Source organism: Sminthopsis crassicaudata, chromosome 5 (assembly GCF_048593235.1).
Source record: "Sminthopsis crassicaudata isolate SCR6 chromosome 5, ASM4859323v1, whole genome shotgun sequence".
Lineage (NCBI taxonomy): Eukaryota > Metazoa > Chordata > Mammalia > Dasyuromorphia > Dasyuridae > Sminthopsis > Sminthopsis crassicaudata.
The window spans coordinates 305,197,116-305,214,523 of NC_133621.1; the positions used below are offsets into that span (position 1 = coordinate 305,197,116).

The 17,408-nt window shown below is 38.7% G+C and overlaps 1 protein-coding gene across 11 annotated transcripts in view; it reads right to left on the reverse strand.

The window, feature by feature from the left end:
- The window catches only part of PPP6R2 (protein phosphatase 6 regulatory subunit 2), a 124,120-nt gene that overhangs the window by 25,848 nt on the left and 80,864 nt on the right, over positions 1–17,408 (reverse strand). For all 11 annotated transcript variants that reach the window (XM_074271978.1, XM_074271977.1, XM_074271976.1 and 8 more), the window contains 3 exons: positions 13,889–13,954; positions 5,518–5,630; positions 5,088–5,201 (listed from right to left, as the gene is read on the reverse strand). In XM_074271978.1, the coding sequence (XP_074128079.1) occupies positions 5,088–5,201; positions 5,518–5,630; positions 13,889–13,954 (293 nt within the window). The remainder of the gene's footprint in view (positions 1–5,087; positions 5,202–5,517; positions 5,631–13,888; positions 13,955–17,408) is intronic.

Genomic DNA, 17,408 nt, shown 5'->3' on the forward strand with positions numbered 1-17,408 from the left:
CTTTGCATCAGTTCATTTAAGTCTTTCTGAGTTTTTCTGAAACCATACCCTTTAACATTTCTTACGCACAACAGTATTTCCTCACAAATATATACATCTTGGTCAGCTATTCCCCAACTGATGGGAATTCCTTCAGTTTCCAATTCTTTGCCACCACAGAGCTGCTATCAATATTTTTATACACATAGGAAGGAAGACAAGCACAAAAAGGAACTGGAAAGGGGAGTGGGGATGACACCAGGGGACACTTGTCATGGGGACACCTTGTTAGTGGGGCTGAAACTAGGCAGAACTACAGGCAGGAAGCATTGAGAGTTAGAAAGTTCAGTTTCTGCCCTCTATATTAAAGGAAAGCTTTGGGAGGAGTCTAATCACAGGGGAAAGGAGATTAAAGGAAGTGGGAAGGAGGTGGAGTAATCTAAGGCTGAGTAAGAGCATGGTGACAAGATTAGGGTATGGATGAATTTATTCCAGTCTCACTCACGCTTATAATTGCTAATTACATATTTTCCTCCATCCTACTCTCTAGTAATTGACCTTTTTACCTTGTCCCTTCTTTAAATTAGAGACTGTTTTGCTTTTGATCCTAGCTTTCCTCAATCTACCCTCCCTCTTACCCCACCCTCTTTCTCTTAACCCCTTTCCTTCCTCCTACAAACTACCTCTGTACCTATATTTCAGGTAAAGTTCAGATAAAAGTGAGGTTTCAATTCTTTCCCTTAAGAATATACACAATTGAACCTTGTTTAGTTGATCGTGATTTCTTACTCATAATATCCTTTATATCCTTCTCTTTAGTCCTGTAAATGTCAAATTTTCTACTTAGACCTTTTCATCAGGAATATTTAAAAGTCCTCTGTTTATCAAATCTCCTATTTTTCTCCTAAGAGAGTATACTCAGTTTTGCTGGGTAGGTTATTCTTGACTGTAATACTAGATCCTTTGCCTTCTAGAACATCAGATTCTAAGCTCTATGTTCCTTTAGCTGCTAAAATCTTTGTGAATTTTCTTTTGAATGCTTTCTTTCTAGCTGCTTGAAACATTTTCTCTTTAATCTGGGAGCTCTTGATTTTGGCTTTAATATATATGGTAGTTTTTATTTTGAGGTTTCCTACAGAACGTAGATTTTTTTTCAATTTCTACTTTGCCTCTTGGTTCTAAGATACTTGAGCACTTTTTCTTTGTCATTTCTTGAAATATGAAGTCTAGATTTTTTTTTTCCTTCTGTTGATAGCTTTCAGATAGTGCAAAGACTCTCCTTGATCTATGTTCCAGACTGTTTTAGAGTAGCTAGATGGCCCAGCAGATAGAATACTGACCCCGAGGTCAGGAGAACCTGAGTTCAAATCCAGCCTCAGACACTTAATACATAATAGCTGTGTGCTATGTGACTCTGGGCAAGTCACTTGACCCTAATTGTCTCACAGAAAACCCCCCAAAAACCTGTAAAATAAAATCCTATCCAGATTAGTTGTTTTTCCCATGAGATATTTCATGTTTTCTTCTACTTCCCCTCTCTCCCTGACTTTTGACTTTGTTTTATTATTGGTCTCATTGAATCATTAGCTTCCATTCAATCAATTCTAATTTTCAAGGAGTTTTTTTACTAAGATTTTGTACCTCCAAAGGATAGGAACAGACCATTTTCAGAGGAAGAAATTAGAAAAATTTCCAGTCATATGAAAAAATGCTTTAAATCACTACTGATCAGAGAAATGCAATTTAAGACAACTCTGATTACACACCTCTCAGATTGGCTAAGATGACAGGAAAACATAATGACGATTGTTGGAGGGGATGTGGGAAAACTGGAGTACTAATATATTGTTGGTAGAGTTGGGAACGGATCTGACCATTCTGGAGAGCAATGTGGAACTATACCCAAAGGACTATCAAACTCTTTGATCCAGCAGTGCCATTACTGGAGTTTTATTCCAAAGAGATCATAAAAGGGGAAAAAGACCCACATGAGCAAAAATGTTTGTGGCAGCCTTTTTCGTAGTGATAAGAAACTGGAAACTGAGTGGATGCCCATCAGTTAGAAAGTGGCTGAATAAGTTGTGGTATATGAATATTATGGAATATTATTTTTCTATAAGAAACGATCAGCAGGATGATTTCAGTGACTCCTGGAGAGATTTACATGAACTAATGCTGAGTGAAGTGAGTGGAGCCAAGTGATTATGCGATGGTCAGTTCTGAAGGATGCAGCTCTCTTTAACAGTGAGGTGATTGAGGCCAGTTCCAATGATCTTGTGATGGAGAGAGTCATCTGTACCCAGAGAGAGGGCTGTGAGAACTGAGTGTGGATCACAACATAGTGTTTTCACCTTTTTTGTTGTTTGTTTGCTTGCATTTTTTGTTTTTTGATCTGATTTTTCTTGTGTAGCATGAGAACTGTAGAGGTATGTATAGAAGAATTGTATTATATTTAGCATGTGTTGGATTGCTTGCCATCTAAAGGAAAGGGTGGGGGGAGGGAAGGAAAGGGAAATTTAGAGCACAGGGTTTTTGCAGGGGTGAATGTTGAAAACTATCCATGTTTTGAAAATAAAAAGCTTTAAAAATTTTTAAAAAAGATTTTGGAACTCTTATTAAATGTTACTCTTTTTTCATAACTTTCTTGCATAGTCTATTTTTTTCCTCAACTACTATCATTTTTTTTTTCCTTTTAAAAATTTTTCTTCTTTTTTGAAAATCTTTTTTTTTTTTTTTTAAGCTCTTCTAGAAATTCTTGTCAAGCTGGTGTCTAATCTACAGCTTATTTTGAAGCTATTGTAGACGTTTTCAAGTCATTGTCTTCTGTGTTTGTGACTTGAGAATCCTTATCACTGTAGTCATTATGATCACAAACTTTTTTTTGTTTAGTTTGCTTATTCTTCCAGCCTCCTCTTTAACTTTAGGCTTTATGTTGGTGTTAGACTCTGCTTATTTCTGGGAGGAGGGAAGAATGTTTTGCTGGAACCTCAGTCTATATCTTTCTGCCATTTTTCATTACCCTCCTAGTCTGAGCTCTGTAAGCTCCTGATGCAGATTTGGGTCTATTGGCTTGTGTATGTTGTTTCCACAGATGACTGCTGGATTCAATCACTATTAGCCTGCTGGGAGGTTCTGCAGATTCAGAATGATTCCCTTTTGGGCTTGGTCTTCTGCTCTCTTCATCCAATTACAGTCTTATGTGTTTGGCTACAGTCACCATTAAGTCCCCATGACTCACTGCTCTGTTCCTGGATCAGAACCATAAAACTTAAGTTCCCAGAACTCAGATCCTTGCCTGGCTCAGCCAGGCCCCATGCTCTAGAGACCACTTTTCTTCACCCTGGATCTGTGATCTAGAGCAGGATAATGAGCAACAAAGTTGCCAGATGGCATCTGTTTTCTGCTTCCAGCACAAGTTCAGGACTTCTCTGAGCTTCTGCCTGGTGCTTCCTGCCATGACACTGTCTTAGTTCCCTTGTTATCTTGAAAGACTAGAATACTCCTCAGCCTACTGTCCATGTGGCCATGCTGTGCTTCTGATGAGCCCTCATCACAGTGTTTACAGACTTGTTTTTCTAGGCTGCTTTAGGATAGAAAAGGGACCATGGCTTTTTCTTGACTTTCCAAATCAGAATTCAATCCGGCAGGGTTTTTAGGTGGTTGTGAAGGCAGTATGCCAGTTGATCTAGGCAAAAATGCTGCCTCTTCCTCTGCTCTCTTGACTGTGCCCCTTGAAGGTTCTTGATGAGGTAAGTCTGATAAGCCTAACACCAATAGGTATTTGGAAAGTCATCAGTATGAAAACTTTTTAATCATCCATGACACAAAAGAAATCAGTAACTGATAATTGTCCACTGAAATGACAAGATAAAAAAAAAAAAATAGTCCCTGCCCTCAGGGAGTCTTCTCTTCCAAATTACCTAGAATGTACTTATCTGTGTAGGTGTTTTTATCATTCTAGTAGGGCAGAGACCATCTTGTTTAAGTATCTCAAGCATAAACAGCACCTTGCCCTCAGTAACACTTAATTTTCTTGAACCAAATTATAAGACATAATTTTAAGACAAGCATATATACTACAAGTAAGAATTTGCTGAAACATATGGGAGGAAACAAATTTTATTTGCAAAGTGAAATTTAAGGGAGAGGACAAGGAAGGAATTATTGGTATTATAAGCAGCCAGTGGAATTCTAACAAAATGGTCTTAATTGTTAAATTGTTTCCTCTTAAAAAAAAGATTTTATGGATATTTCCATTTTTCTATTATCTAGACTATACCCTTCCAAGTAAGCTATCCCTTACAAAAAAAAAAAAAAAAAAAAAAAAAAAAAAAATCAACAAAACCAAGCAGAACACTGAAAATTCTGATAGAATATACAGTATTTGCCCTCCCACGGACCCCCAGTCTTAGGAGATGACAGTTAACCTGTATCTTGAGGGAAAGCTTATTTGTTCTTTTAAATTTTGTAACATTTACTTTTGTTCTGTGGTTGTTCTTATATCATTGCAGTCACTTTGTAGGCTGTTTTCTTGGTTCCGCTGATTTCACTCCTTTGTCATATTCAAAGCCCTCCATTTCTCGGCCTTCCTTAGTCCCTTTCTCTGACCTGGGGATTCAGCTGGTCTGGTTTTCTTGCTGCTCCCTCATATTCAGCAAATCCTGTCCCTTCTCCCCATCTTTGCATTACCTGCGCCACCTTCCTGGAATGCCTATCTTCCTCTTCTTTGCCTCTTAGCCTCCCTCATTTTCTCTGAAGCTCAGCAAAAGCCCTGCCTTCTACATGGGGCCTTTCCCGACATCCACAACTGCTGGGCCTCTTGCTCCATATCACCTTGCATATATTTTACAAACTATTAATATTAGTAAAGGTTGCTTACCCCCCTTAGAATGTAAGCTCCTTAAAGACAAAAACTACCTTGGTTTTGTCTTTGTGTTACCGGTACCTAGCCCAGTGCCTGACATACAGTTAACCCTTAAAAAATACTAATTTACTGATTGAGTGATGGTGGTATAATAAACAAAATGACTCCCACACTTCTCGGGGCTTAAACTAAGTGTTAAGGTCAGATGCCACACAAATGCATCTTCTTTAAGAAAAGGACTTACCCAGATCTTCTTGTTTCCAACAACGTCAGTAAAATTTGAGTGCCATTGACTAAACAGTTTTCAGTCAAGTCTCCATCAAACATGTTCTTTAGAAGCTGTTCCACACATCCCTGTCTGTTAAACAGATACTTGAGTTACTGTCAGAAAAAAGAAGAATGCATCAAATTCATCTTGGGCATTCTAAGGGGCATAAAGAGGAAATATCCACTAAGGGCAGGAGAAAAGTGACTGGTCACATTAAGGGTGCCACCAAACAGTAGGAAAGCCTTACTGATGAGGGAGGTCCATGCTCCTGCCAGATATCAGGCAGGAAAGTACCAGACAGTCCATTCTGAAGACAAAAATCAGTGTCTCTAAAGACAGACAGGACCCAGCTAGAGTGGAATTACAGGACAATGTGGCTGGGGACCTTATGTTACTGGGTACTCACGACTCCAAGGCTGCGAGGAGGGGGTCAGGCTCAGAAAGCTCTTGCATCTGATTGCTCTGGTCTCTGCTGAGTCGAATGATATCACAGAGAGTCTGAGAAGCATTTGATTGTCTCTGAGAATGATCACAAATGACAAGAATGACCCCATTAGTCACGAACAGAATTGTTACCCAGAAAAAAAGAAGCTAGTGTAGCAGAGATGAAAGCCAATACACCCCCTACTAGTCCTTTTTTAAACAAGACATTGGTAAAAACAAAACAAATTTGCTCTTATGTTTCAGAAGCAAGGTTTTTCTACACCAAGTCAAGAGTAGCCTTGGTGAACATTAAAGACGGCAAACTAGACAGCTTCACGTGGTCCTCACAAGAGTGTAATAGCCATTCAACACCTATCTATTATTTATTATGATATTATATATTACTTATTCCATATGCCACTTTGTGGATGAGGAAATTGAGGGTCACAAAGATAAAGTGACAGTTTATAAGAGTCCAAGTTGGCACTCACAATTCAAAGCTACACAGGCTCCAGGGCCAGCACTGTTTCCCATTTTCCCATTCCCAAGCTGCCTCTCTAGAAGAAACAAAATAAGCAATGTATTCTAAAAAGGGATGGCTTCCTTTCCACCAGGTAAATGAAAATATGATAACAGCTCTAAACCCTTTCCCCAGGAATCTGGATTAAGGCTCAGCTGGGGAAAGCATTACTCTACACTTTTCTAAGTTTTTCTGCTTTTACATCATCATAGTTGTCTCCCCTCAGGGCTATACCATGTAACAAATTTATATGAAATTTTTAAAGATGTCCCTCCCTCAAATAAAAGAGCAACACAATGATCAATACACAGAAAAGTCCCCAAACTTGCCATGCGTAACCCCTGTGGACTTCCCTCCCCTCCACTGAGGAGTGATTTGGGAGCATCTTTCTCATCTCTCTCCATTCTCAGTCCAATTCCGCTGGATTTTATAATTTTATTACATTTACTTTTGATTTTTTGGTGTGTTTATTTTTCTCCTCATTTACATTGTTGTAGTCACTGTGAAGATTGTTTTCTTGATTCTGCTTACTCTGCATCATGCTTTCTGTATCCCTATCACAGCCATTTCAAGCACAGGAATATGTCATTCCATTCAGATACCACAATTGATGTAGCCATTCTCCAATCAATGCACAAGTACTTTGCTTCCAATTTTTGCTCCCAAGAAAATGCTATTAATATTTAGAGTATCTGAGGACTTTCTTTTTATCAATGACTTCCCTGGGGAATAAGTTCAATAATGGAGTCTCTAGTTCAAAGGATATGGACATTTTAATCACTTTACTTGCATAATTCCCTTTTCCAAAATAGCAAAATATCATTTTACAATTCCACTATTAATATGCCTATTATTCTGCCACCTCTCCAATACTGACAGTGGCAATTTTTTGTCATTTTTGCCAATTTGCAGGGTATGAAGTAAAATTTCAGGATGGTTTGATTTGCATTTCTCTCATTATTAATCATCTGGAGCATTTTTTTTTCCCCATGTGGCTGTGAAAATGCAGTTCTTTTATCTTTTGATGACTCATTTACTGAGGAATGGCTATTAGTCTTTTTTTTTTTTCAATAGTATTTTTTTCTAATTACATTATAGACATTCATTTTTGTGAGATTTTGTGTTTTAAATTTTTCTCCCTCGCTCTCTTACCTCCCCTTCGCAAGGCAGCAATCTGATATAAGTTATACATGTACCCTCCTTTTAAACATATTTCCTTATTTGTCATGTTGTACCAGAAAAATCAAATCAAAAGGAAAAAACCACGTGAAAGAAAAAGTAAATTAAAAGGTGGAAATACTATGCTTTGATTCACATTCAGTCTCCTTAGTTCTATCTTAGGAAGCAGATGCCGTCCCAAATCTATTGGAATTAACTTGGATCACCGAATTGCTGAGAAGAGTTAAGTTTATTATCTTGCTATTACTGTGTACAATGTTCTGGTTCTGCTCACTTCACTCAGCAACAGTTCATGTAAATCTTTTCAGGCTTTTCTGAAATCAGCCGGCTCATCATTTTTTATAGAATAATATTTTATTACATTCATATACCATAACTTATTCATTCCCCATTCTGATAAGCATCCACTCAGTTTACAGCTCCTTGACACTACAAAAAAGGGCTGTTACAAACATTTTTGCACATGTGAGTTCTTTTTTCCTATTTTATGATCTCTTTTAGGATACAGACCCAGTAGTAGCACTGCTGGATCAAAGGATGTAGTGTTTTATAGCCCTTTGGACATAGTTCCAAATTATTGTATTAAGCTTACATATATAGTTGTTGTTTATATAACTTACTTAAACTCTTATCAGAGAAATGTGATGTATAAATTTCCCATTTGACTATTTCTCTGGTTATCTAGGTATATTAATTTTATCTATACAGAAACTCTTTACTTTCATGTAAGAAATGTTAACTATTTTATCTTTTGTAATTAACTTTATTTTTGGTTTGATTAAGAATATATTTCTTACCACAGCTTTGACAAGTATATGATCTGCTTCTTCTCTAATTTTTAAAAATAATATGATCTTTAATATGAAGGTTATATACATACCCATTTAGAAAGTATTGTGGAACATGGTTTAAGATGTCATTCTAACCTAATTTATAACCAAATATCTTTCTAGTTTTCCCAGCAGTTTTTTTTTAATCAAATAAGGTGGTTTTTTAAAATAATTTATATTTTCTACTTTATTTAACACTGGGTTACTGAATTCTATTGTTTTAAATTCTCCCTTGTTGAATCTGTTCCATTGCTCTCATTTTTTAACCAATGTTATTTAGATATTTCAATCATATTCCAGTCTTTGTAACCCTATTTGGGGCTATTTTTTTTGGCAAAGATAATGGAATGGTTTGCCATTTCTTTCTCCTATTCTCTTTCTCCCTTTCATTTGACAGACAAGAAAACTGAGGCAAACAGTGATTTGCCAATAAGGGTCATACAGCTACTGAAGCTGCCCTTTTAAATCAATATTCAATGGTTTTTGAGATTGCTGCTTTATCATGTAGTATGAGGTTTGGAAGTTCTATTCCCCCTTCATTCCTACTTCTTTTCATCATTTATCTTGATATTACAGATCTTTTATATTTTCAAATGAATTTTATTATTTTATCAAATTTTACAAAATTGGTATAGCATTGAAAGTGCAAATTAATTTTGCTATCATTTTTATTATCTTGGCATGGACTAACCATGCAATGAAAATTTAAGTTGTTCTTTTTATTTCTTTAAGGGGCATTTTATAATTGACGCTATACAAATCTTTTGTGTGCTTTGGTGAGCCAATACCTAGGTATTTAATGTATTCTGCAGTTATTTGAAATGTCATTCTTTTCTAGTTTTGCTTCTTGAGACTTATTATATAGAAATGTTGATTTTTGACAATTCATTTTGTTGCCTACAACTTTGCTAAAGCTATTAATTTGGCAATTAACAGCCAATAATTAAATTGGCTCAATTAGTATATCTGCTGATTCCCAAAGATTTTTCAATCTATGTCTAAATAAGGATAGTTTTTATCTCCTCTTTACTTACCTTTTGCCTTTAATTTTTTTATTAAAGACTGCCTAAAGGTGAGAGCCCAGAATAGATATGTTGGAAATGAATATAAGAAGAGAGAGAGATAATTACATGGGTCATGAACCAGAGATTGAGGGTCTAGGGTAAATAAAAAAAAAAGGTTGGATAGTGAAGAGCATGGGAGAAATCCAACATATCTATTCTGGGCTCTCACCTCTAGGCAGTCGCTGCCACAGCTCTATGGAACTTGCCCTGTAGAGTCCACTTTTCCATTTTATCTCACTCCCAGAACAATGCCAATTTTTACAGTTAAGAGGATACTGACCCATGGCATACCTCCTCATCTCCATAGAGTTGATTATGCAGTGTACTGCTGATACCCTTTGCCCACCCCCATCACCTTCCTTCCCCATTTGCCTCAAAAATCTCCTTTCTGAGTCCATTTCTTCCCATTCCCCCAGATACCAAATGGCCTCAGGAGTTCCACCTCTCCCCCCAGCCTTCAAGGTGGGACAAGAAGTCTTTTCAAGTACCAAAATCCATTGAACAAGGCTCACTTCCCTTTTCAGCCCATTTCTCTTCACCTATAGGAATATTCAGCAAAAGAACCCCTTCCCACCACCAAATTAAAGCTTCACTTTTCCTTTCCACCATTTTCTAATCTCTATGTTCTCTCGTCTCCATCCTGTCCTTTACAGGCTCTTCTCTTCCTAAGAAGCCACAGAAGTCTCTTTGATAATCCTCAACTTGACTGAGGTCCATCATACTCTTTTATTGCTCAACTTGCCATTCTCCTGTCATGTACCTATTTTGTAATATAGTCCCACCAAAAAAAAAAAAAAAAAAAAGAAAAAGAAAAAAATTTCACCTGTAGACAGGGCATTTCAAGGTTCTATCTACACTGCGCCAGGTCTCCCTCTGCACACCTCTATCTGACTCCTGCCTTCACTCCAATCTCCTTGTGTACTTTTAGAAAAAGTCTCTTAAAAAAGAATCTATATGTTTTAAGATGTTTGTGGTGGCAGGGGATTGGAGATGGTGGGGATGCCCATCATCTGGGGAATGATTGGGAGGCTGTGATCTGATTGGGATGGAGTACTGCTTTGCTGTAGGAAATGATGAGTTTGATTATCTTGAGGGAACATGGACTGACTTGCAGGAAGTAGTAGGAAGTGAAATGAGCAGAGGCAAGAAAACACTGTATACAGTAAACAGAATATTGTGTTCAAAACAACTTTGAGTGAATAAGTCATTTTGTCTACTATAAATAACTAAATGAATTACAAAATATGAAAGATGCTAAGGATATCCAGACAAAGAACTGATAAATAGAAGTATGTCTGGAAAGATTTTACATATATATGCATACATCTTTGTGTCTAATATCTATCTCTAGAATGGGATGGAGGGAAGAAAAAAAGGGGGAAAATTATACAATAACTTTGTTAGATATTTAAAATGAATAACAAGTATTACATATAAGATTTGTAGTTTCACATGAAATCTTTTTTATTGTACTGATTTTTTTGGAAGTGCTTATTTTATTCTGTAAATTACAAACAAATGAAACAATTTTAAAAAAGTCATCTCTTACTGCTCTCTTGGATATCACCTGTTCATGACTAACACATTTATTCTTCCTTCCTGCATTTCTGTTGAATGGGGTATTCAAGAAGCCAATAAAATGTTCAGGTCTGTTTTTCTTTATAAGAATGTTTCAAATGCCTCTTTATTATTGCAAGTCCATTTATTTCCACTTATAGTTAAGCTCAGATTTGCAGAGCAGGTCAGATGCATGGCTCTTCAGAATATATTCTAATCAATGCTTCATTTTCTGGTAGGTGCAGAACAGTCCTGTATTACCTGGATTTCCTTTCCTATATTGTATATTGAAGGTCTTTCTCCTGGTTGCTTGAAAGACCTGTTGCTTCTAAATGAAACTGCTAAAAATAACCAGTACATGCCTTGGAGTTTGAAGCCCAGAAGTGATTTGTGAATTTTTTCCACTGGCATTTCATTTGCCGCATTCAGAAGCTTTAAGGAGTTTTCTTGTATTATCACTTATACTGTGGTACTCACTTTTGACTTCTCCTGTTCTTCTGGGAGATTGAGAATCTTCAAACTGTTTCTATGCATCCTGTCTTAAGGAGCAAGATGTTCTGCTTGGGTAGACAGCATCTAGACTGTCCTTCACTTCCATGTATTTACTTGCCCAACCAACTGTTCTCTCTGTGATTTTTTTTGGTGAAATTTGCCATTTCAGATTCAAATTTTTCTGTTCTGCCATTTATTTTTACTGTGCACCTCATAAATACTGCTCTCAAAATTCTTATTTCTTTTTTCAGACCACTCAGGAATAGCATGCTGTGGTTTCATTCTCAAATTCTGCAGGGTCCTCTCTCTCTGTCTCAAGTGTTGATTTTTTTTTGTTTTTGTTTTGTTTTATTTTGTTTTTTTGCAGTATTTTAACTCATTTGCTACATAGAGAGGTCATATTTCTTTCTGTTATTAAGGAGCTGTTACTGATGTGGTAGGTGGTGGAGGAGAAGGAACTATGTGAGCTCAGAGTAGGTGTGATGCCATGGAATTTTTTTTTTTTAACCTTCTTTTGGGTTTCAAGAGACAGTTCAAGTTCTATATGTCTGGGATGTAATTTTGTTTTAGAAAGATGTAAGAGGCTGTGAGAAGCAGAAAAAATGTCTAGAGCTCCATCTTGTTAGTCATGTGAACCAGAACCTCATGCTTTTTAGTTAAGCTCTCTGACCTCCAGGGACACTACGTATAACTGTAATGCTCCCCTATCTTCAACTATTAATCTCTTGGCTGCCACAGTTCCCTAGGCACCTGTTCTGATGTGTTGGAGTAAGGGAAATAATATGGGAATGTAGCTACTACACCACTCTTGTCACTGTATATTTTAGCCAACCCCTGTTCACAGAAGTCAGCCTGTCATAGATGGGGACATTGCTCTAAGTGAGAACAGTAGAAAAAAGCCCAGGAGCCTTCTCAAAAGCAGGAACCATAATCGTAAAGAACTGAAGTCGCCTCTTCAGCGGTGGCTATGGAGATGGCCACATTTTAGACTGCTTCCAGATGGTCATGGGAAAAGTATCTCCTGTGTCCAAAGACAGTCTGCAATATTGTGAAATACACAATGCGGGACAGAGAAATTATGCAAAAAAAGACAGCCTGTAGATGGGCCTAGCACCACCTTTACAGTTGGTGACTTGAATTTAAATCCCAGCTTCAAAAACAAGGAGTTGTGTGACATCTCAAGGGTCTCTCGGGTTGGCCTTTCTGTGCCTGAGCTGGCTTCTCCATTAAACAGGCATTATGCTTGCACTGTCTCCCTCACAAGGATGTTGCAAGGAAAGCCATTTGTCAGTCCTTAGAGGCCTCCTGGCAAGGTTGGGTGAAATCAAACAAACAAATTCCATCATTCCTCGTCTTTGCTCTCCCTACACATCCTCATGTCCTTTGGACCTTCAGGGCAAGGGCCCAGGGTAGGCATACATGGGCTCTAGCTTTACAATACACACCACAAGGGCAAAGTTGAAGGAAAACTTAAGAAATTACTTGAAAAAATAAAGAGCCACTAGTTTGAGATACATTTTTAAAGTTGTTTTGCTTTGTTTTACTTTTATCTGTCAAGTAAATAACTGATCATTAATTTAAAAGATTGGGGTTAACCTAGAGAGAAGAGTCAGAGAGATGATAGCTATCTTCGAGTATCTGAAAACTTGTCAGGGAGAAAATAATATTGGACTTGACCTGATGGACTCCAAAGGGCAAAATGAGAAATGAGTGAGTGAAATCTTTAGTCAGATTGAGATTTGACGCCAGCTAAGCCTCCTTTCCAAGTGGAATGGGCTGCCTCAAGATGAGGCAGCTCTTCATATAAAGTCTGAATGACTATTTGTTGGGGGTGTCCCTTTTGCAGGAGGGCCCTTCCAATTCTGTGATAATAACTATTGCGCAAGGCCAAAAGGAGGCAGCCAACAGAATTAATCAATTGCTTTTAACTTCAGTACCCAAAGCAGATCTTTGGATCTTTTCCAAAAGGTCCGCTGGCCTCCATCCTGAATGCTGCAAATAGAAAAGGGGAGCCTGGGAGTCCCTCTGAATTAGCCTGTCCAAACATGAAATTCTAGGAATCAGTTCAAGGCAAGAGTCAAATGAGGAGTGGAGATCACAGACATGAAGATGTGCAGCTTGCTGCTGCGCCCCCTAGTCTCCCAGACTCACCAGTTCTACTTTCTAGTCTCTTAGGACAAGCAGCAGAATCCAGTATTCAAGACTGACTGCAGACGCTCTAAAGCAGTGGTCCTCAAACTTTTAAAATAGGGGGCCAGTTCACTGTTCCTCAGACTGTGGGAGGGCCGGACTAGAGTAAAAACAAAAACTCACAGTCTGTCTCTGCCCCTCAGCCCATTTGCCATAACCCAGCGGCCGCATAAACGTCCTCAGTGGGCCGCATCTGGCCCGCGGGCCGTAGTTTGAGAATCCCTGCCCTAAAGTAACAAATACTATAGAAAGATTCCTTAGGTTACCTCCTACAGGAAAACAAAACCTCTTTCATTCACTGAAGTACAACCCAGGCCAGTCAAGGAGCAAGTGAGTACAAGACAGACAAATTGAGTGGTGTAGGAGCACGTAGGAAAACCCATTTTTCAAACCTGCTGCCATTTTGCTCTATGATCCATCCAAAGCTAGACTGCTCAATAGCTAAAATGTGACTATGAGTGAGCCGGAGGCCCTCATAGCTTTCTCGGGGGTAGGAGGGTGCAGCTTGGGCTTTCTACTCACATCTTCATCCTGGTTTGAGTGAATCAGCTCCACCAGCCTCTCAATGATGTTCTCTTCATTCAGCCACTGAAAAGAAAGAAAAAGCCTGTCAGGTCACATGTTTCTGCCAAAAGCAGTGATTCAAAACCAGGGCTCCATGAGCCCCTGGAAGTGTGTGTAGTGCAAAGAATTCTGGGTTGGAGACACAGAGGATCTAAGTTCCTATCCTATTTCTGCTACATATTATGTGGCTGACTGTGGTGGAGTCAGGCCATCTCTGTTTTCTCATATGTAAGATAAAGGATTAGATCTTTTGTAAATTCTTCTAGTCTTAGCTGCCATCTTGTGAGATAGTCTGAGACATTACCTGTGCACAAAGAAATAAACGAGAGACAGAGACAGAGAGACTAAGAGAGACAGAGATAAAGAAGAGAGAACAGCACAAAAGAGGAAAGAACAATGTGGATGAGTGGGTGAAGACATGTCAAGGCAGGCTTTTTTTATTTACTTTTTTTTTAAAAACTACTTTTTTACTCTTTTATTATTTACTTTTTAAAAAAAAAATAACTTTTTTTTTTTTAACTTTGAGTCAGATGGATTTCCAAAAAGAGGCAGCACCTGAGCTGACCCTTGAAGGAGACTAAAAATGTAAAGGAAGGATTCTATTTTAAGGCATGAAAGGCAGTTTGTGTAAGGACAAGGAGGTAGGAGAGATGGACAGCACAGCCTGCTAAATGCAAGGAAGTCAGTTTGGCTGGAAAGTCAAATGCAGTAAGGAGAGTAAGAGGAAATGAAAAATGATGAGATGAATTTTCCCCCTTTAAAAAACTTACAGCTTGGCATTCCCTTATTCTGTTTATTCCACTTCAATTCAAATCAATGCTTCTCAACATTCATTAAACTATCAATCAAGCCTCTTGATAGTGCCTGCTTCCCACTGGGGATTAGGGTTACAAAGACAAAAGTCAAACTCTCCCTGATCTGGAAGAGCTCTGGTCTACAGGGTGAGCCTCTGCATACACAGGGAAGCCCACATGTGAGATCACCAAGGTGTAGGTATTACAAAAGACTTCCCAGGGAAGGTTTTCCTTGAGATGATACTTCAGAGAAGCAGAAGGGAGAAGCAGAGCGTTCCAGGCATGGAGCAAACTGGCTAAAAGCAATGAGGAGAGGGCAGGTGGAAGCTCATGGGTGAGAAGCCATAGCAAGGAGTCACAGGGAAGAAGGCTGGGAAGTAAGGTAGAGCAAAGATGCCAATCACTGGATGCAGGAAGGTATCAGGATAGGCCCTGCCCTCATGGACACACACACAGCTTTCTGTGGAAGGCACCACCATGCCTATCCTTCCAGACCCCCTTGACTGCACCTTATTCCTCACCCCAGGGACACGATTAGTCGCCAAGACTATCACACTTCTCAGCTCCAAATTCCATGGTTTGGGCCCTCCTCATTTCCCACCTAGATTATGCTGACAGCTTCCTCATCAGCCTCCCTGCTGATCTCTATATCCCTGTCCCTCCTCCACACAGATGACAAAGTGATTTTACTTAAGAGCAGATCTGAGCATCTCATTCCCCTCTCAATGAACTCTCCTGTTCCCTAATGCTTCTAGGATTAGATAGAACATCCTCTGATTAGCTTTTAGAATTCTTCACAACCTGGACCTGATGTAACTTCCTCGTCCAACTGTGTGTTATTTCTCCGCGGCTTCTCAGACGTGATGGCCCCCGTCTGTCTTCACAGTGGCCGGCACTGCAGCCAGAAAGCCTGCCTGCCCTCAGTGCTGCTGGCACCATTATTTCCACATGACTCTGCCCTGCTCAGATTTTCACTCCTGTATTTAAGCAAAACTTCAGCTTCATTGTTTCTGACTTTTTTCATCATTTGCACTTCCATCAATGAGCAATCTGCTATTTCAACAAGATAAAATTCCTTTCTCTTTTTGATGATGTAAAACCCCCTGTAAGAATATCCTTTCATAAATGTAAAGCTTTTGTTTGAATAAGGACCGGAATAGTTTACAAGGCTGAGAAAGAGCTTCCATCTAACATACGGCAAATGGTCTTTCTATTAGCTCTGGGGTCATCATTCTTTCTCTATGTTCATTTAAAGTCAGAATGTTTTACCATTTTTCTTTTTTTCTTTTTTTTTTTTTTTCCTGAGGCTGAGGTTAAGTAATTTGCCCAGGGTCACACAGCTAGGAAGTGTTAAGTGTCTGAGACCAGATTTGAACTCGGGTCCTCCTGAATTCAGGGCTGGTGCTCTATCCACTGAGCCAGCTAGCTGCCCCCTACCATTTTTCAATAGATGCACCATTACTGAAAATGGCTAAGAATAGCTATTTATGGCATGTGGAAAAAAAAACTGGTGATGTTTATTTAGTTGTCACTTAAAGGGAAAATACAACATTATTTGAGAGAGACACAGAGAGAGAGAAATCTAAGGATCTAAATCAAATAAGGAGACTCAAGGATAATGAGGTGTTAAAACTCTCTGTAAGATTTCAATTGCATTTAGTGCAAATTCCTTGATTTAATAATTAGAAAAGGAGCCTAATTTGACCTAGCTGAATAATTCAAGAGTTTAGTGGTTTAAGTTGGTCTAGACAAGAGATAGCAACCAAAGAAAAATGCAGCTTCCAAAGCCGGAGGGAAGGGTCTGAGAAACTACATCCCAGACAGAGGCAGCCATCATAGGGAAAAAAGGCTAGAACTCTGGCAGTGAAGCTCTCTGAGGATTGACTGGGTATAAGATGTGTTAGGAAAGATCCCAAATCATTGACAATTCATAGGATTTCAATTCACAGCAATAATTCTGTACTTCTTTCTTCCCTTTGGACTTTGGAATGGAAGCCTGAGACCTTTTTCCTCTTGGAAGAGGGAAAATCTATTTACCCTTCTTGTTTCAAACATTTATTTATCCTTATAAACAGTGTTAACCACAGACATTTGCTAGTCTGGGTGCACTTACTGGAAATACAGTTTGAAGGAAGCAATTGGCAAGGGGGAACAAACCTGAGAAAAACAGATTTAACAATGACGTGTTTTGCCAGAACTATCTCTGGCTGGGGGCTCAGAGCTAAAAATAGAGAGAATTGTATATTTTTTTAGTTACAACTGTCCAGGCAAAAAGAGACTGTTTATACTGCAAAGCCAATCTAGACAATGAGTCAGTGGGAGTGAGAGGGAGAAGACTGAATAACCTTGGTCACTACCTTAGTTGAAAACCTGCTTCACAGGGAGTGGTTATATCCTTGAGATCTCCCATACAATGTTCCACCTCTACAATCTTTTGTACTACTCTGAAATTCCTCTGTCTTCCTATACTCTCTTGACTTTCGATCTCTCACTATCCCTTCTGCCTCTAATCATTACATACATCTCTCTCTCTCTCTCTCTCTCTCTCTCTCTCTCTCTCTCTCTCTCTCTCTCTCTCTCTCTCTCTCTCTCTCTCTCTCTCTCTCTCTCTCTCTCTCTCCTTTTTTCAGATTATCTCTCCTGTTCTGGCTTTACTTTTTCCATCTCAAAATCTTCACCCTCTA